Source organism: Plecotus auritus, assembly GCF_963455305.1.
Source record: "Plecotus auritus genome assembly, chromosome: 9".
Classification (NCBI taxonomy): Eukaryota; Metazoa; Chordata; class Mammalia; order Chiroptera; family Vespertilionidae; genus Plecotus; species Plecotus auritus.
Window position 1 is genome coordinate 74,823,718 of NC_137783.1, and position 21,675 is coordinate 74,845,392.

The 21,675-nt window shown below is 45.1% G+C and overlaps 1 protein-coding gene and 1 pseudogene across 4 annotated transcripts in view; one reads left to right on the top strand and one right to left on the bottom strand.

The window, feature by feature from the left end:
* Nucleotides 1–200: 200 nt before the first annotated feature.
* Nucleotides 201–21,675, top strand: part of DIXDC1 (DIX domain containing 1) — a 64,195-nt gene continuing 42,720 nt past the window's right edge. The window contains exons 1-3 of one of the 3 annotated variants that reach the window (XM_080640481.1): nt 571–746; nt 7,126–7,191; nt 21,279–21,408. In XM_080640481.1, the coding sequence (XP_080496607.1) occupies nt 687–746; nt 7,126–7,191; nt 21,279–21,408 (256 nt within the window). In that variant the 5' untranslated portion in view covers nt 571–686. Of the gene's footprint in view, nt 747–7,125; nt 7,192–21,278; nt 21,409–21,675 lie in introns of all 3 variants that reach the window. The other 2 variants (XM_080640479.1, XM_080640478.1) reach the window with 2 other exon arrangements.
* Nucleotides 10,371–11,145, bottom strand: LOC308234837 (large ribosomal subunit protein uL11-like; annotated as a pseudogene). The gene is made up of 2 exons: nt 11,023–11,145; nt 10,371–10,789 (listed from the first exon to the last, which is right to left on the bottom strand). The product of its transcript is annotated as a large ribosomal subunit protein uL11-like (transcript).

A 21,675-nucleotide genomic window follows, 5' to 3' on the forward strand; every position in this document is an offset into this window, starting at 1 on the left:
CTCTCCCTTTTGCTTCCTCTTCTTTAGCCTAACCTCACTGTCCAGGCCCCATATGGAAAAAGGTTGCCGTTTTCAGCTAGTGTGGAAGAGGGGAGGGGCTATAATCCTCTGATTCACTCCCTTTCCCACCCGCCATGCTGCGGTGAATTGCTCGCGGCTTTAGTCAGCGGATCTGGTGTGTGTGCAGCGCGCGCGCTCTCAGACACGCCTGTCTGCAGACCTGGTGTGTGCGTATGTGACTGCAAGTGCATGCACACGCCGGCACGCCCGTGTGTGTGCGTGTTCACGTGCGCGCGTATGTGCTCGTGTGTGCGCACGTATGTGCTCGTGTGTGCGCGCGTGTGCGTGTGCGTGTGCGTGTGGTGCGCGCTCACGCCTGCCTCCGCGCGCCCGCGGCGCTCCCCTTCACGCCGGCTGGCGCTCTCCCTAAGCCAGCGCGGGTCCAGCCGTCGCGTACCAGCTGTTTCTATAGGAACCGCGGCAGCAGCCGGGCCCCTCCGGCAGAGGCCTCTGTAGGAGCATGCCCAGTGGAAGCCGCTAGTTTGGCTCAGGTCTGGGTTTCCAGTAAGTGGCGTGCGGGACTCCGGAGAAATCCCCATGAGCTGAACCCGGAGTCTTTGTGTGCAGTGGGAGGAGGCGGCGCCGCCTGGCCTGCAGCCCCGCCCGGGGAGCCCCCGGCAGGAACCATGCTAGCGTGCCTGGCCCGGGGGAACTTTCTGGACGTCCTGCAGGAGGGCTTCAACGAGGTAACTGCCCCGTCCCATCTGCCCCTCCCACTGTCCAGCTCCCCTTCCCCAGCGCCTCCCACCTAGTCTCGGTCCTCCTCAGCCCTCATCCTCACGAGGACCCCAGAACAATTCGCATGCAGAGCCCTAAGTCGGCTTTGGTGGTGGGAGGGTGCCTACCAGACTGGTGAACCGCGAGAAATCAAAGGGGCCGCCTGCCTCCAGCTACGCTGGGCATTGACCTTCCCTGGCAGCTAACCTGAGCCCAGAAGACAGGACCACAGATTCAGAGGTCATCTCCTTCCAGAAGAGGTGTTCGCCACTCTCCCCAGGGATTCTCCCCAAGGAAATTCCTGAGTATATGGCAGAAGTGCTCACTCTATTTCAGGAGCTAACCGAAGAGCGGAAGGAAAGATGGGTGGCATTGCATTGGTAGAAAGTTTGAGAGGGCAGGGTGAGCAGGTAGGTGGTCCATATGAAGTGCCCTCTTCATATTGATATATTTTTTACATCCAGGCTAGTAGATTTCTCCACAACCAAGGGCATGGTTGGCAGAGAAGACGTAAAAGGAGAGAAGGTCTGGGTTTCTGGGCTCAATTCAGGGGAGTCAGTATTTGCTCCCTTCTGTGTGAGAGTGGGGAACTGGGGCCCCAATCTGACAGGCAGTATAGGAGAGGGCTGGCTAGTCTTTTTCTCTTCACTGTTTTCTCTCAAAATTCTGTTACTTATTACATTTCTTTTTCTTGTGACCTAGAGAATTCTGATTTAGGATCCTTCCCCCTTGTGATTTGTTCCTTATGTCTTTCATTGCTTCTGAGCCCCACCCCTTTGCCTTACCCCAGGCTCCAAGGAGACCCCTACAAGGAGACCTAGACTGTCAGTCGTGTCTTGCTTCCTTTCTCCTTTTCTTTTCACCTCTCCCTCTCTTCCTTCTCTTTCTTAAATTTAAGATTTTTTAAAACTAGTCTTTAAACAATGAATATATGAGTACCTTCTTTTCTTAAATATGAACATAACAGGCAAGACAGCGCCTTGGCCATCCCTGCAGTATTTCCCTAGAGGTAGCCATTCTCATGAATTTGTGTGTAAGATTTTCTTGCTACAGCTGCACTACAGGCTCTTTCCTCAATTCCTGTTTCTAATTAAGAAGTTCTGCAGCCTGACCTGTTCCAGAACCTTCTCCAGTCCTGGCCCCTGTGCCCAGCCTTGTTCCTGACAAAGAGAGGAAAGTTGCAGAGATGCTGTCCCAACCTAACCCACTTGAGTCAGGATTTTCCTTTGGCTGAAGCTGTCACAACCCTCATTGAAGGGCAGAGTTTGCATCCTGCCTGCACTGCAGGGCTCCTCATCTTTGCACCAGTCCTCTTTGAACACATGTCAGGGGGTTGTTAACAAAGAGCTACAGCCATACAAGCCGGGAAGCCACCTCTTTGAGTGCTTCCAGCATTCCCGGTTCTTCTTTTCTCTGCCTTTGGGCCTCTCCATGGTCACACATCTGACTTATCCACCAATTATGCAGAAGCCCCTTAGATCCTCCTCTGGCCTCCCCTTTTTTAAACTCAGTCCCAAATATCAGGTCCCACTGTCTTATCAGAAGGAGAGAACCAGCACAGAGTCAGCCTGTCTTTGCCTTCTCTTTTTCACTTCCTAACATTTCCACTGAAGAGCTTTAGTGTGTCCATAAATGTCCCCTGACCTCCAGGTGTTATAAATCATAAGGGAAAGGGAAAGTGAGAGAGTTTTCTTTTTGTGGTGGTAATGGAGTCTTAATAAAAACAAAACAACAAAAAATAAAAACAATAGACACACAACTTTATTAATTCACCTCTAGAATAATGTAGTAATGCCTCTTTTTTCTGACATTTGATTTTTCTATCTATACTGTAAACTTCCCTTCCATCCCATCTGCAGGCTAATGTATAATTTATTCCCTTCTATTAGTGGATTTGAACTCTGATAGCCAATCAGTATTTTGGTTTCTCTGAGAAACTGACATAATCTAAATAATATTAATAGTAACATATTAAATCTCAAATGTCCCTTAAAGTTTAAATAATTATTTTTACATACATAATAAATTATATTGAATAATTCTTTTCACATACTGTATCACATTTAGTGCTACTGAATAATGCTATGATCAGTTATTTCAGAGATGACGGGGCCCTAATCGACCTATTCCAGCCTCTAGGATTGCTTAATAGATCCAGGTATATTCAATCTCTTTTGTTAGAGTCATGTGATAAGGATATAGATAAGGACTTAAAGGCCAGTGTCAGAATACACTTCAGTCCCTTTGAGAAACTCCTTATACTGAGGCTAAGAATATCACACGTATCCAGTCATCTCTGTGGAATGATCCAGGCATATCTGAAGCTATTCTTCATCACCCAGATGCTTTTTTTTTTTTTAAATAAATCTTTATTGTTCAGATTATTACAGGTGTTCCTCTTTTTTTCCCCCATAGCTCCCCTCCACCTGATTCCCCACCCCACCCCATGCCCTTACCACCCCCCCCCCCCGCCACTGTCTTCATCCATAGGTGTAAGCTTTTTGTCCAGTCTCTTCCCGCACCCCTCACACGCCCTCCCCCCTGAGAATTGTCAGTCCACTCCCTTTCTATGTCCCTGATTCTATTATATTCACCAGTCCATTCTGTTCTTCAGATTTTTTATTCACTTGAATTTTTAGATTCACTTGTTGGTAGGTATGTATTTGATGTCATTTTGTTGTTCATAATTTTTATCTTTACCTTTTTCTTCTTCTTCCTCTTCTTAAAGAACACCCTTCAGCATTTCATGTAATCCTGGTTTGATGGTGATGAACTCCTTTAGCTTTTTCTTATCCGTGAAGCTCTTTATCTGACCTTCAACTCTGAATGATAGCTTTGCTGGGTAGAGTAATCTTGGTTGTAGGTTCTTGCTGTTCATCACTTTGAATATTTCTTGCCACTCCCTTCTGGCCTGCATAGTTTCTGCCGAGAAATCAGCTGACAGTCGTATGGGTGCTCCCTTGTAGGTAACTAACCGTTTTTCTCTTGCTGCTTTCAAGATTCTCTCTTTGTCTTTTGCCCTTGGCATTTTAATTATGATGTGTCTTGGTGTGGTCCTCTTTGGATTCCTCTTGTATGGGGTTCTGTGTGCTTCCTGAACTTGTAAGTCTATTTCTTTCACCAGGTAAGGAAAGTTTTCTGTCATTATTTCTTCTAATAGGTTTTCAATATTTTGTTCTCTCTCTTCTTCTGGCACCCCAAAAATTCAGATGTTGGTACACTTAAAGTTGTCCCAGAGGCTCCTTACACTATCTTCATATTTTTGGATTCTTTTTTCTTTTTGTTTTTCTGGTTGGGTGTTTTTTGTTTCCTCATATTTCAGATCTTTGGTTTGATTCTTGGGGTACGTTGATCTACAGTTGAGTTTCTGTATATTCTTTATTTCAGACAGTGTATGCTTAATTTCTGACTGGTCCTTTTCCATTTTTTTGGCATTCTCATTAAGGTCCTTGAAGGTCTCACTAAGCTCCTCGGAGGTCTCATCAAGTTTCTCAGCAGTTTTTAGAAGATTCTTGAGTAACCTTATAAATGTGGTTCTGAACTCTATGTCGTCCATTAGTTTGCTTTCCTCCATTTCTCTCATTCGTGACATGTTTCTTTGTCTCCGCATTTTGTTGCTTCCTTGTGTTGATGGAGTGGCTTTGTGTGGTAGGTGACCTATAGGGGCCAGTAGCTCAGCCTCCCCAATCACCTGAGGTGGACGCCTTTGGTACACCCCTTTGTGGGCTGAGTGCAAAGTCTTGGTGTAGTTAAGCCTTGATTGCTGTTGGTACACTGGGAGGAATTGACCTCCAGGCCAATTGGCTGTGAGGACCTGCTGTGTCTATAATGGAAGAACTGCTGCACTGGAGACACACTTATGGTGCAGGACTTGTTTCAGTGGGGCTTTGGTGCTCACTGAGTCTGCCTCTTGAATGTGTCACTTATGGATGTGAGGAGTTGAAATCTGGTGTCTCACACTGACCACTAGGTACACTGGCTTCTGGATCTCCAATGGGGTGCAGGTCAGCTACTGTCTGAGGCCACCCAGCAGGATCTACAGCAAGAACTACAGTTTTCTCTTCTTTGCTTGGGGTTTGGAGGTTTTGGAGCTGTCTGACCCCGGCTGCAAGTTTGCTAGGTTAAGCTGCCATAGGGCAGACCATTTATATGCTAAAGCCGCTGCTTGGAGCTTGGGTGGGTTTGTAGATTGTGCAGGGCGGGGTCTCAGGGCGTGACTAGGCTAGGGCGTGGCAAACAGCGATGGCTGCCAGTAAGCCAGCTCTGCGGCTCTGCGTCTCTGACCGTGTTCCTGCGTCCCGCGCCCCAGCACAATAAACAATTGTTCCTGCGCAGCCCTGCAAGCAAGCCTCCCTCACTTTCCGACCCCACGGCAGACAGTCCAGCTTCTCCCCGTAGGAGTTTGGGTCCCCCGCGTCTCCCCAGAAACTGGAGTTCAGAGTAATCGGGAGCTTATCTCCCTTCGGGTTGAAAACAGCAGCGCTCCCAGATGCCCGTTGCCAGCCCAATTTGCGCGTCTCTGTACCTCAGCTTTTCAGCGCTTGTGCACCCCTCAATGCTGTTTGCTCTTTCCTTCTAGTTGTAGAACTTCCACTCAGCCAGCTTTCCCGTGGTTCTGGGTGATAGACGTTTTGTCTTTTAGTTGTAGTTTTGAAATTGTTGTGCGAGGCAGCAGTTTAGGTGTTTACCTACGCCGCCATCTTGGATCTCCTCCACCCAGATGCTTTTAAGGTCTGTGTAGTTAGAGCCGTGACGTCTTTCTCTGTGGCAGAGAAAACTGCCACAGGAAATGAAGCTTTGGCCCTGATTGATTAATTATTAGGAAACCATGCAGCAGAGAGAAACCCTGTCCTTTGAATCAAGGCTTTCCTCTACCCACTCTTAGCCTCTGTTCTCAACCATATGCCACTATGCATAACTGTGCATGGCAGAATTTTCTTCTATTATGTTCCCTGAATAGCCCTGGTCTCAACACACCTGACAAATTACTCACAGAATTGATTCATGTCAGTGCAGTCCCTTTTATTGACATGGTTAGTCTGCATTTTGAATTATCCACAACTTTTGGCTACAGCCACATTCTATAGCTCACCTGGCTGTCATCTCCAGCTCATATGTTTTGGGCCTGCCCTATCTATCATTTGTCCCCATTCTGATCTGCCTCAAAGCTATTTATTTGTTTTCTCTGCCACTTGGTATTGATGTCATATGAACATTATCTTTAGTTAATGTGCCAAGTGTTTTTTCTGCAAGTGTTTTTGTAGGGGCTAGACTTTTTTTAAAAAGTACGTTAGTGCAAGTGTTGGAAGATTTGGGGAGATCAAAGACTATAGTATAGTCTGGCAAGTAAGCGTTCATTCATTCCATTATTTAATTCATTTATTGGATGAGGAAATGGATAAAATAATAGAAAAACAACTAGTTCCTGCTTCCAAGGAATTTATAGGAAGAGATTTATGGGTGTACTATAAGAATCATAACAGGATGCTTAATGTGATATGTACCATAAAAGAGGTAGTGTTTGTGGGATATTATACAGATATCTTCTACTTAATAATATCATGAAAAGTACCAAATATTTACCAAGTGACCTGCTCACTGAGACCAGACTTTTCTTCCTGCTAATCTGGAAAACATGCATGCAAGTACTCACTTAACAGACAGTCACTGAATGACTGTTTACCAGGCACCGTGCCAGGTTCTGGAAACAGATGTAAAAAACATAGTCTGTGCCCTGGTGGAGCTCACAGGGCAATGAAAATAAAGTAAATTGCCAGAGTATCAAACTTGGGAAATTGTGGTGAGGTAGAAATCCTGCTTGTCAGGCAGAGTGAACCTGTGCCTGGCTGGAATATGAATGGCCCAAGGGACTGAAAGTTGTTTAACTGATTTGTTAAAATGTTGGTCAACAGGAAATCAGGTGTCTGAGCCTTAACCTCTTAAGCACATGACCTGGGAGACTTTCCCTACCAGTTTTTCTCCACATAGAAAAGTAGAAATTTAAATCTCACATAGAGATTCATCTGCTTGATAGTCCCTGAGAAACACAGGAAGAGCCTTTGTCTGGTGCCATTCCCGTAAGGGGGACACAGGGCCAGTGAAGAAGAGGATTGGCATGTGAAGCAGCTGCAGCAGCCATCCCTCCTAAGTGCCTCACGCCTTCTGCAACCTGGGGTCAAGCAGAGGCAGTCAGACATTTCCACAATGACCTCCTCTGTGCTTTGCTGTAGAAATTAAAGGCCAGTTAAGTCTTTAATGTAACAAAGCACCACACTCCCCAGCCTTCTTTTTTCTATCCTGACTGATTTCTCCACTCCTCACCCAAGCTCATTGGCTTTATTCCCACAGGAGTCAATACCAGCTAAACAGATGCTCCCTGGCAGCAAGCTCTCAGGCAGCGTTATGTTCCTCATGGTGAGTGATGGGCTGGCCAGGCCTGTGGATCAGTGATAGGGCACTGTTTGCCAGGTGCCACTTCCCCATGACTCGCCCTGTTGTCGAGGCTGTAAGGACTGAAACTTTCCTGAATGTATTTCCTTATTTGTTATCCTCGAACCAGGCCCTATTTAAGTGGTCATGGACATAACATTCAGTGGTCATGTTATTAATGGAAGTGGAGTTCTTGGGGTGCCTCAGGGAAAAGAATTTCCCCACTGGAGGATGGGATTTGGTGGAAAGCTTTATTGATGATGTAAAATTAAGGGGTTTGGGTGAGGATTTAAAAAAAAAAAAAAGTGCTAGCTGGTTTGGCTCAGTGGATAAAATTAAGGGGGTTTCCCTCCAAAGTCCCATCTCTATGTCCTGCCATGGAAAAAGTCCAGTCTTGTCTTCAGCAGGGCTAGGATCAAGGCCACTACCCAGACTTTCTGTCCCATATTAAATTACAGTCCAGCCTGACTGGTTTGGCTCGGTGGTTAGAGCGTCAGCCGGCAGACTGAAGGGTCGCAGGTTCAGTTCTGGTCAAGGGCATGTGCCACAATTGCAGGCTCAATCTGCTTGTGCAGGAGGTAACCAATGGAAAAAATATCCTCAGGTAAGGATTAACAACAACAACAAAATTACAGTTCAGTCCAGCATCTGACTAGCTTAGCTTGTCTTCCCAGCTGCAGTTCATTGCATGTGGGGTCCATAGGGCCACGGCCATGCAGCTGCTTAAGGCCATATGGTAGGTTAGCACACAGGCGAGTGCTGGTCGCAGAGCAAGTGAGAAACAGGAGTGCAAGAGCAAGAGAGCACAAGAGAGGGAACTCCCTTTATCTGGGGATTTTAACCTTCCAGGATTTCATGGGCTTCCATTAGAGTCCACCCTCCTAGCCAGTGATCTTTTTCCCAGGCTAGACTGACAGGCAAGCACCTTTCCTATGTCACCCCAACTTAACTGCGAATGTGCCCATCTCCCCCTTTGTTCAATCCCTTCCCCCAGTGAACTGCAGGGAATGGACTGGTTGTTTACTGGGGAGAGTGAAGCTGTAGCTTCCTGGTGAGGCTGCACAGATGATCATTCTTATAATGTCTGGCCTCCCCTTTGCTCTCTTTCTATTATTAATATTAATAAACTAGCTAATTATGATAACAATCATATATATTAGGGAGGTAGGAAACCAATACCAAAGGCCCTAAGAGTGGGCTCCAGGCAGCTGATCAATGGTTCTCTCTCATCATTGATGAAAAGAAGTTAAAAAAAAAAAAAAAAAAAGAGTGGGCTCCATGCCTGGTTATTAGTAAAGGACACTCATAGATTATACAGTGATACATTTCATTCATTCATTCATTCATTCATTCATTCATTCATTCATATGCATTTATTGAACACTTATAACATACTAGAGGCCCGGTGCACGAAATGCATGCATGGGGTGGGGGTACCTCAGCCCGGCCTGCACCCTCTCCAATCTGGGACCCCTCGGGGACGTCTGACTGCCGGTTTAGGCCCGATCCCCTCTGCCTGCCTGCTTGATGCCCCTAACTGCTCCCCTGCTTGCCTGATTGCCCCTAACTGTCTCTGCCTGCTGGCCTGATCACCCTTAACCGCCCTCCACTGCCAGCCCGGTTGCCCCTAACTCAGCCGTGGGCAAACTATGGCCCACGGGCCGGATCCGGCTGTTCTATCCGGTTCTCTTGCTCTCCCCTCCGCTCCTTTACTTTGAATTTATATTAGTTCACACAAACACTCCATCCATGCTTTTGTTCCGGCCCTCCGGTCCAGTTTAAGAACCCATTGTGGCCCTCGAGTCAAAAAGTTTGCCCACCCCTGCCCTAACTGCTCTCCCCTGCCGGCCTGGTTGCCCCTAACTGCCTCTGCCTCAGTCCCCACCACCGTGGCTTTGTCTGGAGGGACGTCTGGTCTAATTAGCATATTACCTTTTTATTAGTATAGATACTTGTGAAGAACAGAGTGTTTATGGAACTCATAACTAATGGAAAATTAAAAATGAGGTTAGGAGATGAAATCTTCCAGAAAGTTTTTAGGTTTTTACATTATGGTATATTATCCTTTGACTACTGGGCTGAACACTAATACAAAGAGCCCTTCCCATGTAGGGAAGAAGAAATCTAAAATTTTTACTTGTGAACTTTACTTTTACCTAGTTAGCTACCAAGTTCAATGAATAAGTAGCCTTTCCTGGTTCAGTAAGACCTGAAGGAATTAATAGGAAAGAAATGCCATATTACATTCTTTTCCTGGCAGAATTTAGGCCAGTAATAACTCGAGGTTTTCAAACCTCCTGCCTTCTTCTCAGTTTATCAGCAACACCCCACCCCATCTCCTCAGCTTCTGCTGCTGGAGGGTGTCAAGTATTTGGTTTCACTGTAAAACTGATTTCCTTCCTGAGCCATTCAGGTTTCCTGCACACTCCAGCACGCTGCAGGAGCCCCCTGCTTTTCTTGTTTGCCTTTCCTGCTTGTCATCAGGAAGCCATAGAGTCTACTTCCTGAATGTTTCTACACTAGGGATGGAAGGTCCCACAGACTTCTCTGGAAATGCCTAATCAGTGCTTTTGCAACTCTAACCAAACAATTTCCCTATAGGGATTCTCTTTGACCTTGCAGCTTAGAGGAGATAGAAAGCAGAGGCTGGGTTTACAAACTTATTTCGAAGGAAGGGCAGGTCCCAAAGAAAACCACGTACATTGGGCGACTGGAAAGCTTTCAAGGTCAAGATTTCCTGCACAAATTAAGATGGTAGGCAGAACTGTATTTATTGGAAGAGTTTAAATTTATATTGCAGGGTTACTTGGAGTGTCTTGGAGGAAGCTGATGGAGAGTATGGGGTTACTAAGGCCTCTCTCCACACCAGCTGCTCAGAGCTTTAGAATGGTTCAGTCTTGTCAAGCCAAAATCCTCACACAGATTTGACTGTTGCTGTGTGTACTTTTCTTTTCCCTGAGACCTGACTCAGAAGGTTGGCATAAAAACCCTCAGCCTTTCTAGACGTCTAGATTACTCAGGCATCCTTCTAGCTTCCACGAAACAAGTTTCAAATGTTAATTCTGGATCAAGATTAGTTCTTTGTGGTCACAGACATAGTATATCTGATTGTCTTGCTTTTTTTGTCAAATGATCTTTAACTGAAATATTTTCCTTTGTAGTTCTTAACTAGCCCAGCATTCCACTGCACTGTTGTTGATGTCATCTATGATGTCATGAGGGTGATAACCATCAGCATTGCAGCAGGCAGACTGGGCATTCCTCAGGATCTCTTTTAATGTTTCCAGAGAGTTCCCTAGCTAAAGATTGGTGCTGCATCTGCTGGGCAATGTTGATAACCTCATCAAGAGTGATATTTACACTGTGCTTAATGGGTGTTTTTTATTTTTGTTTTTTTTTTTGTGTGTGTGTGTGTTTTTGCTTCTTTAAGTCTCTTGGTGGTTCTTTGAGGGCTTTGATGATGAGGGCAAAGGCAGAAGGTAGGTACTACCTCAAAATGGGCCAATCTGTTCTGAATGCTCAGTTTCACTGTGATTCTCAGATCCTTCCAACCCCTGGTTGCTTTGGCGATGTCATCACCAACCTTTTTAAAAAATATTTTTAAAATTGATATTAGAGAGAGAGGGGAAGGGAGACAGATAGATAGAAACATCGATGAGAGAGAAACATCATTGATTGGCTGCTTCCTACATACCCCCTAGTGGGACTGAAGCCCGCAACCCAGGCATGTGCCCTGACCAGGAATCGAACTGTGACCTCCTGGTTCAGAGGTCGACACTCAATCACTGAGCCAAAACCACCGGGATCATCACCAACCTTTTTAGGAGACAGACCCAGGGGTCCAATCTTGGGGGTAAGGGCAGATGTGGCACCAACTTCCTTGCTAGTGCTCCTCAAGTATATGACTTTGGTTTCATTGGGGTCAAACTTTGGCAGCATGGTGGAGGTGGCTGGTTTGGATGAACCCAGATTTGGGATGACTGAAGAAAGTTGTACCTTGCTGAGAGCTGAAAGTATCTTGCTTTTCTTATTAGTTTGGTTGCAAGTGCCAAGAACCCAGCTTGAGATAGAAAATGGAATCTACTGACTCATGGAATCCAAGGAAAGGCTAAAAAACTAAATCATGGAATGGGCAAGGATGGAGCCGTCTCAATGAAAAATCAAGAACTCAAACACTGGCAGGATCTCTCCCTCTGCTTTTTGCCTCTTATCTCTGGTTCTTTCTGTGGGTGGCTTTATTCACTTTCACTACAGATGTGAACATCATGCCTATGGCGGCATCTAAGTTTTATATCTTACAACTTTGTAAAAGAGAGACTGGGAGAAACAGAGAGAAGGGTGGTGGGGAAGGGTACTGATTCTATTCCTAAATTTGAGACCAAAAAAGTCCTGAGATCTACTAGGCTTGACCAGTCAACTTAGCTGGATCAGTCAACTGTGGCCGGTGGAAGGAGTGATATAATGCCAGACCAGTACTGGGACCCATCACTTAGTATGTAGAGTCATGTTTCTACAGAAGGGGGAATCATTGTGAGCTGGACCGCTACCCCAACAGCTGTTAGTTACACCTGCAGCCTCCCCCACCCTCTCTGGGCCTGATTGGAAACTGATTAATGTCCTATGGAGCTTCTCCAGAATTTTCAAGGTATACTTCTTAATATTTTGGATATTTTTATTTTGCTGAATTTATTTTGTCTTCACTGAATAATTGACTTGTAAAATTATATTGCTAGAAATAAGCAAAATTCAGTGATTTTTTTTTTTCCTCAGCTGATGAAGTTACGGACTAGGCTAGCCCTGGCCAGTTTGGCTCAGTGGATGAAGCGTCGGCCTTTGGACTGAAGGGTCCCAGGTTCGATTCCAGTCAAGGGCACATGCCCAGGTTGTGGGCTCAATTCCCAGTAGGGGGCATGCAGGAGGCAGCCAATCAATGATTCTCTCTCATCATTGATGTTTCTATCTCTCTCTACCTCTCTCTTCCTCTCCGAAATCAATTTTAAAAAAAAGTGTGGGGGGGGGGGGGCGACTAGGCTGTGAATTCCCCACCCTGGTGCTAACCAGAGAATCACTGCTTTCCCCTATTTTACATATGTGGCTTTCACACAAGTTATAATTTGAAAAAAGATTCTGAGGCAAAAAAAGACAAAGAAGAAAAAGACCTACTAGTTCAACCACCAGAGAGTAACAGACTCTTGCAAGAAGCATGTGTATTTCATCTGCTAACAGAAGTAGCTCTACTAAAATTTAAAACCAGGACCTAGGCTTTCACTACAGGCCTCTTTTAAGATAACATCTTTGTGGGGGAAGTCGGTGGTGTGACTGGTCCTCATGATTGTCTACTTTGTTGTTCAAATCAGTTTTTTCAGAGCCAGCAATAGGCATTTACCAGTATAACAAGAACAGGGTCTTGGCCTACCTCTTGGATACCAAGTACAAATATCTTCATGTCAAAGAGAAGATGCACTGAGACTTAGTTTAGTGGTTGGCTCCCCAGATTAGACTTAAAAGGAGCAAAGGCTTAAAGCCCTCAACCTGTGGATAAGAATAAGCCCACTCAGCTGTGAATCTGTGATCTCTCTTGTTAGATGCCATTTAATAGGTCTCTGTCAGCATGCAGACATGGTAGTGACATGACAAAGGACAATTCAATTAAAATGTTTTGTCAGTGATTTCTTTTTTAATTTATTTTTATTGATTTCAGAGAGAGAGAGAGAGATAGGAACAATGATGAGAGAGAATCATTCATCAGCTGTCTTCTGCATGCCCCACTGGGGATCTGGCCCACAACACTGGGCATGTGCCCTGACTGGAATCGAACCGTGACCTCCTGGTTAATAGGTCGACATTCAACTACTGAGCCATGCTGGCTGGGCGTCATTGAAGGCACACTTATCAGTCTTTTAAGTTATATGACTCTGGGCAGAATAGTAAATATCCTCAGCTACCATCTCCTGAAATGACTTCAGGATCCATGATGAAGACAGTCAAGACTCCCAGTTCCTTGACCATTCCCACAGCAATGATTGTCCTTCTCTGTGCTGACACAAAAATGCCACACAGTGAAGCTGTATCCTGGAACTTATTGCATAAAATTGCCGTGCCCTTGAAATCTTTGTTTTGTTTTGTTAATCCTCCCCTGAGGATATTGTCCCCCCCCCCCTGTTTATTTTTAGACAGAGTGGAAGGGAGGGAGAGAGACAGAGAGAAACATCAATGTGAAAGAGATACATCGATTGGTTGCCTCCCACACATGCCTGCAACCCAGGTACATGCCCTTGACTGGAATCAAACCTGGGACCCTTCAGTCTGCAAGTCTGCTCTCTAACTACTGAGCAAATAGGCTATGCTGCCCTTGAAATCTTGAACTCTGAAACTCTACTTTCTGCTTAACACCCCAAATCTCTGCACTCCTCTATTCCCATTAAACTTACATTGAGGTGCATCAAGTTCTCTCCTTACTCTCTGTCCTCTCAGTTTATCAGCTCTCCTTAATTTCTTCTATCCGGTGCAGATTCCACAATCAGTCACTTCAAATGCACTCTTACCACCATCCTCACCTCCTGGCGATCGCCCTGCAGAGGGAGGCCCAGGCCACGGGCAGGCGGGTCGATCAATCAGAGGGCTCTGTGGAACCAGGGAGCCTGGGTTGTGTGGTGGGGGACATTGGGCAGTGCCAAGGCAGGAGGGGGGGGCGGGGCTGGGACCGCGAAGCCAGCAGCCAGGGGAAGGAAGGCCTACCCTTGCACAAATTCTGTGCATCGGGCCTCTAGTAATGAATAAAGGGGCATTTATTTAGATTTTGGGCTCCTCAACTTCCTTCTTCCCCACCTCCACATTCCCTAGGTCTGTACCTAGTTGTAGGTATATATATATTCCTGCTTCCTCACAATCAGAGCAGGAAGTGGCCTCTTCCTCTCTCGAACCTTGCTGCATCATTCACACCCCTCCCCTTGTATCTGTTTCTCCTTCACTAACCCCACACCTCCGCCAACAAATGTCCTGTCATCCTAAAACACCCTCATTCTCTATTCCCCTTCCTCTCCAGCTACCCTGTCTCCTCCCCTCACTGCTGGTTTTATGCTCTCTGAGGTCTTCTCAGTTCACTGCCATCTGACTTTTAACCCCACCACTCTACAGCATCTGTTCTCAAAGGTTATCAAAGCCTGGTAATTATTAAATGAAATGGGCTTCTTAGCTTTCAACTGGATGGTTGTACAGCATTTGACCTAACTGACCACCTGTCTTAAAATTCTCTCATCCCGCCGAAACCGGTTTGGCTCAGTGGATAGAGCGTCGGCCTGCGGACTGAAGGGTCCCGGGTTCGATTCCGGTCAAGGGCATGTACCTTGGTTGCGGGCACATCCCCAGTGGGGGGCGTGCAGGAGGCAGCTGATCGATGTTTCTCTCTCATCGATGTTTCTAGCTCTCTATCCCTCTCCCTTTCTCTCTGTAAAAGAATTAATAAAATATATTAAAAAATAATAATAAAATAAAATAAAATTCTCTCATCCCTGGATTCCCATATTTCCTCTGCCCTCTGGTCACATGTGCTAGGATCATTATTTTATTACTCATTTCACTTCACTTGTTCCTTTAATGTTGATATATCACATCCTCTGCCCTGGGTACTCCCTTCTCTTCTCTCATTGTATGCTTTCTTTGGTATTGTAGAAATAATATATTCTTTGGAGTATGGTGCAGTGGGTTCAAATCCCATTTTCATGAGTTATCAGCGCTATGATCTTGACCAAGGTTTCCCATATGGGAAATGGGGCCAATAATATCAATTTTAATGGCTGGGTATGAAGAGTAAAGGAGACAGGCATATAAAGTGTCTCTTTCAATAGCTGACAAAAATTGCCAGTTAGTACATTTTTAATCTTTTCTTTCCCTTCCGTGCCGTGTCCTCACTCCCTTTCCTGCCAAATAACTTCTTGTAGTTCACTTGTAAGCCAAGGATTTGGAGTCAGCATTGAGTTCAGGTTCTTGTTCTGAGAGTTAGCAGCCTTGTGACCCTGGGGTTTTTGTTGTTCTGAACCTTGGTTTCCATTTGTGTGACATGAGAAAGATAGTTTCTCACAGGATTAATGTGTGTGTGTGTGTGTGTGTGTGTGTGTGTGTGTGTGTGTGTGTGTGTGTGTGTGTGAGAGAGAGAGAGAGAGAGAGAGAGAGAGAGAGAGAGAGAATATGAAAAGATGTGGTGAAGTCCTTAGCACAGTTCCTGGTGTGTGCTCAGTAGATGGTAGTTACTATGTCTCACTCACACCTATGGCTATACCTATCACACACACATACTCTCTAACATGTACCTCCCACCTTGCTCCCATCTCTTGTGCTCTAGACATGTATTTTGCCAACTGGCTTTTTTATGTTTTACGAAGAGCTCAGACACTTATTCAAAACCAAACTATTTCTTTCCCCAATACTTGCTCTTCACGTTTTCCCTTTCTCAGTTCATGTATCATCATCAGCCAGTCATTCAGGCATGACTTTTTGGAGCCTCTCTTTTTGTCACTGCCCACATCCTGTCATTCCATCTGTATTCTGATGATTGTTTCTGGAATGGTGCTTTTCTAACTATGCTGCTTGTCCGATTTAGGCTCCCATCTTCTCTCACTGGAATTGTTGCCTCATCTCCTCATGGTCTTCAGATCTGATGCTCCTCTTCTACCCTACCATGTTCTCTCTGAGTCCTGAGTGACCTCTTTCTAAGCCATGGGGTCTCCCTGAGTGACTTTCTAAGCGTCTCACAGTTTCACTCTTCTGTTTCAAAGCTCCAGGCTTTCCTGCTGAAGATCTTAAGCCCTAAGTCTAAGTGCTGGTAGGTCTTGTGCTGACCTATTTCTCCACCCTCATTGCCTGCCACTGATGGCTCTGCCCACACAGTAATTTATTAACTGGCTATTCCTCCAAGATACCATATGCCTTCACAGCTCTTTTTCTTTCTTTCTTTTTTTTTTAATTACCTGTCCCTAGGATGCCCTTCTCCTCTTTGTGGCCTGGCAAACAACCTTAACAAGCCAGCCAAATATTTCCTTCCCTTTTGAGCCTTCTGTGCATGAATAGCATTTTTAACATTTCTCCATTGCTGCAGCAATCACTTCATGTCATAATTATTTACGTGCCTGTAAGCACTGGGTTTGGCACAGTTCCTGGTTGTGTTGGTTGATTTGAATAAATGAATGCATGAAAGGACAGGATCTGCAGGGATATTCAGAGAAAGAATCTAACAGGTTGAAATTTATAAGAGGTAAGTGTGCATCAAGATCAATTTTAGAAGAACAAAGATGGAAGAGATTGATTTAACAGCAGATTGTATTAAAAATTACTGAGAGGTTTTGGTTGACAGCATTGTGTGAGTCAACAATGTGAGGTGGGGTAACAAAAAATAAGAAAATGAAGAAAAAGAAGAATGTGAAATTTTTTAGATAAGGAAGCTGAGTGTCTGGTTTTACACTAGAGAATTGTGGTTGTTTCTAGGTATTGTTGTTTTAGAGGGACTTAGGCCAGAATAGCAATAATTCTTGAAAGCATTTTAAAAAGACTTGTTGAAAGTATCAAGATAGACAAACTATTGGCTAACACAATAAAGAAGATATAGGGAGAAAGCACAAAAGACAAAATGAGAAATGATAATGGAGAAGTAACCAATGAAACAAAAAAAATTATCAGAGTATTTTTAGGTCTATGCAAATGCATTTTAAACATTGATGAAATGAATCGTTTTTTTCGGAAATTCTTATTAAAATTGCTAGAGACAAAATTTAAACAGACCAATTTTTGTAGAAGAAATAAAGAAGTTATTAAGGAACTATTCCTCAAATAAGGTACCGGGCCCAGATTACTTTATAAGGGAATTCTATCAAACCTTCACATATCAGAGAGTCCCAAAGCTTTATAATTATTTCAGAGTATTGAAAATGTACAGAAACTTTCTACTTCATATGAAGCAAAGGTAATATTGATATCTAAATATGATAAAGACAGTGCAAAAGGAAAACTACAGACTAATATTTATGAGTACCTATGAAGAATTGTCATATATAGTACAAATAAATATTTTATTAGTAATAGAATCCAACACCATAGTAAAAATATAATTCACTATGATCTGGTGAGTTTAATTCCAAGAATTAAAGGTAGGTTCATTATTAGGAAATCCATTAATATCATATAGTACCAGACTAATAGGTTTCAGGGAAAATAATCATAAAAGATTATCTCCATAAATGCTAACAAACTTTTAGAATTCAACATCCATTCCTCATAAAAACACTCAAGAAAATAAGACTTGATGAATACTTTCTTAATATGAGAAAAAAATATATATAGTTCTAATGCCAGTAACTTACTAAATTGGGAAGCACTACAACAAAGAAAAACTATTTCTTTTTACAGTTGATGTGATAGTAATCCTGGAAACCACAAACCTATATAATAAAGAGCTAATATGCAAATGGTCATCACGCCCTCCCGCCCTCACGCCATCACATCATAATGGCTCAGACACTCAATGCTGGGGAGAGAGAAATGAGGACCAGCCACGCACAAATGAGCTCGTGAGAGAGGAATGGGGGCCAGCCAGGCTGCGGCCCGGAAGAGGGACAACCCACACACCCCGCAGTCCCAGGCACCAGCGGCTGGTGCTGTGACCCGGGAGAGGGATAAGCCACCTGCCCCGCGGTCCCGGGCGCCAGCGGATGGGGCTGCAGCCCAGGAGAGGGACAAGCCGCATGCCCTGTGGTCCCCTGCGGCTGCAGCCAGCCCAGGTGAGGCCAGCCCAGGTCCTGGGTGCCTGCAGCCAGTCAGAGGGAGGGAAGCCTGGGTCCAGGTGCCTGTGACCAACCGGAGGAGAGAATCCTGGGTCCTGGGTACGGGGTGAGGCAGAGGCGGTTAGGGGCAATCAGGCCAGCAGGGGAGCAGTTAGGGACGATCAAGCTGGTAGGGGAGCAATTAGGGACAATCAGGCAGGCAGGCAAGCAGTTAGGAACCAGCGGTCCCAGATTGTGAGAGGCAGCCGGACATCCCCCGAGGGGTCCCGGATTGGAGAGGGTGCAGGCCGGGCTGAGGGACCCTCCCTCTCCCCCCCCCCCCCGTGCACGAATTCCATGCACTAGGCCTCTAGTCCTATATAATAAAAGCATAGTATGCAAATTGTCCCCTTGACCAGGAGGTCATCCTGGAGTTCAACCAGGGGCCGGGGCCTGCTGAGGGAAGGGAGGAAGGCCCTGGTCGGCAACTGGCAGCCACTAGGGACCCTACTAGTGCACGAATTTCATGCACTGGGCCTCTAGTCACTGATAAAACTCAAATAATTAAAGATAAAGTAACAGGTTGTAAAATTAATGTACTGAAGTAGCTTTCATATACACAAAAAGTAACCAATTGGAAAACATCCTATATAATAAAAGCCCAGTGACCAAAACAGTGGAACGACCAGAGATCAGAACACCACAGCCCTTTGCCCCGGCTGGCCCCGCCTCCCAGAGAGTGGCTAGCGGTGATCAGGCAGGCAGGCAGAGTGGTTAGGGGTGATCAGGCAGGCAGGGGAGTGGTTAGAGGTGATCAGGCAGGCAGGCAGAGGTGGTTAGGGGCAATCAGGCAGGCAGGCAGAGATGGTTAGGGGTGATCAGGCAGGCAGGCAGACAAGCAGTTAGGAGCCAGTGGTCCCAGACTGCAAGAGGGATGTCCGACTGCCAGTTTAGGCCCGATCTGCAGGGATCCCTGTGGGATTGGGCCTAAACCGGCAGTCAGACATAACCTGAATGGTCCTGGATTGGGAGAGGGTGCAGGCTGGGCTGAGGGACCCCCCACTGTTCACGAATTTCATGCATCGGACCTCTAGTAATGGTAATAAAGATCAGAGCAGAAATAAAGAAAACGTCAGGCAAACCCAAATTGAGGGATACTGAATATTTGGGCCATATTCTTCAACATTGTCAAGATCATGAAGGGCAAAGATTGGAAGAGACTAAAGAGACACGACAGCTAAATGCAGTGTGAGATCTTGGATTGGATACTGACCCAGAAAAAGGACATTAGTGAAATTTGAATAAGGTCTGTAGCTTAGTTGGTGGTCTTGTGTCAGTGTTAATTTTCTGTTTTGATCATTGTACTGGGTTGTGTAAGATCTAAATATTTGGGGAAGGCGTGTAAGGGAAGTCTTTGTGATGTTTTTGCCACTTTTTTGTGGCAAAATTATTTCAAAATGAACAGTTAATAAAATAAAAAGTAATACTATGGATTTTGGCCCAGCTGGTGTGGCTCAGTGGTTGAGTATCAACCAATGAACCAGGAGGTCATGGTTTGATTCCAGGTCAGGGCACATGCCTGTGTTGCAGGCTTTATCTCCAGTAGGGGGCATGCAGGAGGCAACTGATCAATGATTCTCTCTCATCATTGATATTTCTCTCCCTCTCCCTCTCCCTTCCTCTATGAAATCAATAAAAATATATTTTAAAAATACTTAGGGCTCTAGCCGGTTTGGCTCAGTGGATAGAGCATTGACCTGTGGACTCCAGGGTGCCGGGTTCGATCACAGTAAGGAGCATGTGCCCGGGTTGCAGGCTCGATCCCCAGTAGGTTTCAATACTGGGTCTACCATGTCCTAGCTGTGGGGACATTGGAGAAGTTACATAATCTCTCTGAACCTCATCCATCCATTGGAGATGATACTGACCCTTCTGTGCTTTTTTGATAATTGAAGTAGATGATGAAAATAGTAATGACCATTTAGTAAGCATCAATATTGTGCAGCAGCCTTGTTCCAGGTATATTCATTAGCTGTATAAAACGCAAATGATATTTAATTCATGGTAGGTACTCAATAAATATTCCTTCCCCACCCCCCCCACCTCGTGCTGATCACAGTGATTCCTGTAGTTTGTCAGTAGCTGATTGATTGTTGCCTTAGTACTGTCTTCCAAAGGACTTTATTTATTCCCACAAATCAATTTAGAGAAAATAAGGAAGATTTAATTTAAGCCCAGGAAGCTGCCAATGAGTAATTGCCAACATCACATTATTAAGGAAGTACTTGGAGGCTTAGAAGTCAACGGAACTTTAACCAAATTATAATTAATACTTTAGCCCTTGAACTTAATTTTTAGGTTCAGGGTCTTGGGCTTCTACAGAAACCAGACAGAGTGCTGCCTGTACTATGACATTGTCCATGTGCTACTTTGATATTTAGTGCCCATCTTCAGACCAAATAATCAGAATAAACACCTGCATACAAGCTCTGTGTAAGGGACAAGTGGAACATGTAAGGTCATCCAAGGGTTTGGATGAGCTGTATGTCCCTACCTGGGCCTAACAGGCATCTGAGGATACTGGGCCCTAGCTTTGTCAGAAAATAAATGAAAGTGTCCCCTCTCCCCAACCTTTCCTTAGTTTTCAGGAACACTGCTTACCATAGCCTTTCTTTGGTAAGTTTGTGCAGGTTTTAGGTAACTAGATCCTCTTTGACAATATAAAGCACGGATTAAAACTAACTTTATAGCAATGCCAGGATTATAGGCTCAGGAGAATAAATCTTAGGTTCAGTATGAGATGATTTCAGTTAAGTCTCATTGTGGAAAAAAGCAACTGGGGGAAAGGCAGTTCTGAGCTTGATTTACTGTTTATTCCTGATCCCCAAGATCAATTCTTATGACTATCATAGCCCATTGTGCGTATGGGACATGAGTGATTGTTCCTGGGAAGCAGGATGGGTTGCTGGTGACAGTGATTACACCAAAAACTGGCTGTGGTTGTGGGCCTGAACCTCATCCAGGCAAAACTCAAGGAAAGCAGGAGTCGTAGTCCTTGACACACTTGTCTCCTTATCTGTGTGTTCACTGCCATCCTCGTCAGAGGTTAGCTGATCCTTGGAGACTAACATAAAACTAGGGAATTTTAAACGTGCTATATGCCTGACCATCTTTCTTCTTTCTTTCCTTAAAAGCTCCTCCTCCCTCTCGGTGTGACGCATTGCCCACTGTAGCTCAACCTCAGATCCCGCCTTGGATGTGCAGGGCGGAGGTTAAGAATAATAGGCAACCTTCCCCTTATTTCCACCTTTCATTTTTCAGCAGCAACTGCAGGCGTACGTGGCCTGGGTGAACGCGCAGCTGAGAAAGAGCCCAGCAGTGAAGCCCGTACAGGACCTGCGACAGGACCTTCGGGATGGGGTGATCCTGGCTCATCTCATCGAGATTGTTGGTCAGTTGGCCCTGGACTCTGATGCTAACATTAATCAGAACTTGACCTTCTTTATCCTTCACATGCCTTTCAGAACAGATGGCTTCTTCTTTAAAACATATGGCATCGAGCGCCAGCCCATGGACTGAAGGGTCCACGACTCCCTTCAATGGCACATACCTCAGTTGCATGCTTGTTCCCCGGCCCTGTTCAGCACATACAGAAGGCAACCAATCGATGTGTCTCTCTCACATCGATGTTTCTCTCTCTGTCTCTCCTTCTCCCTTC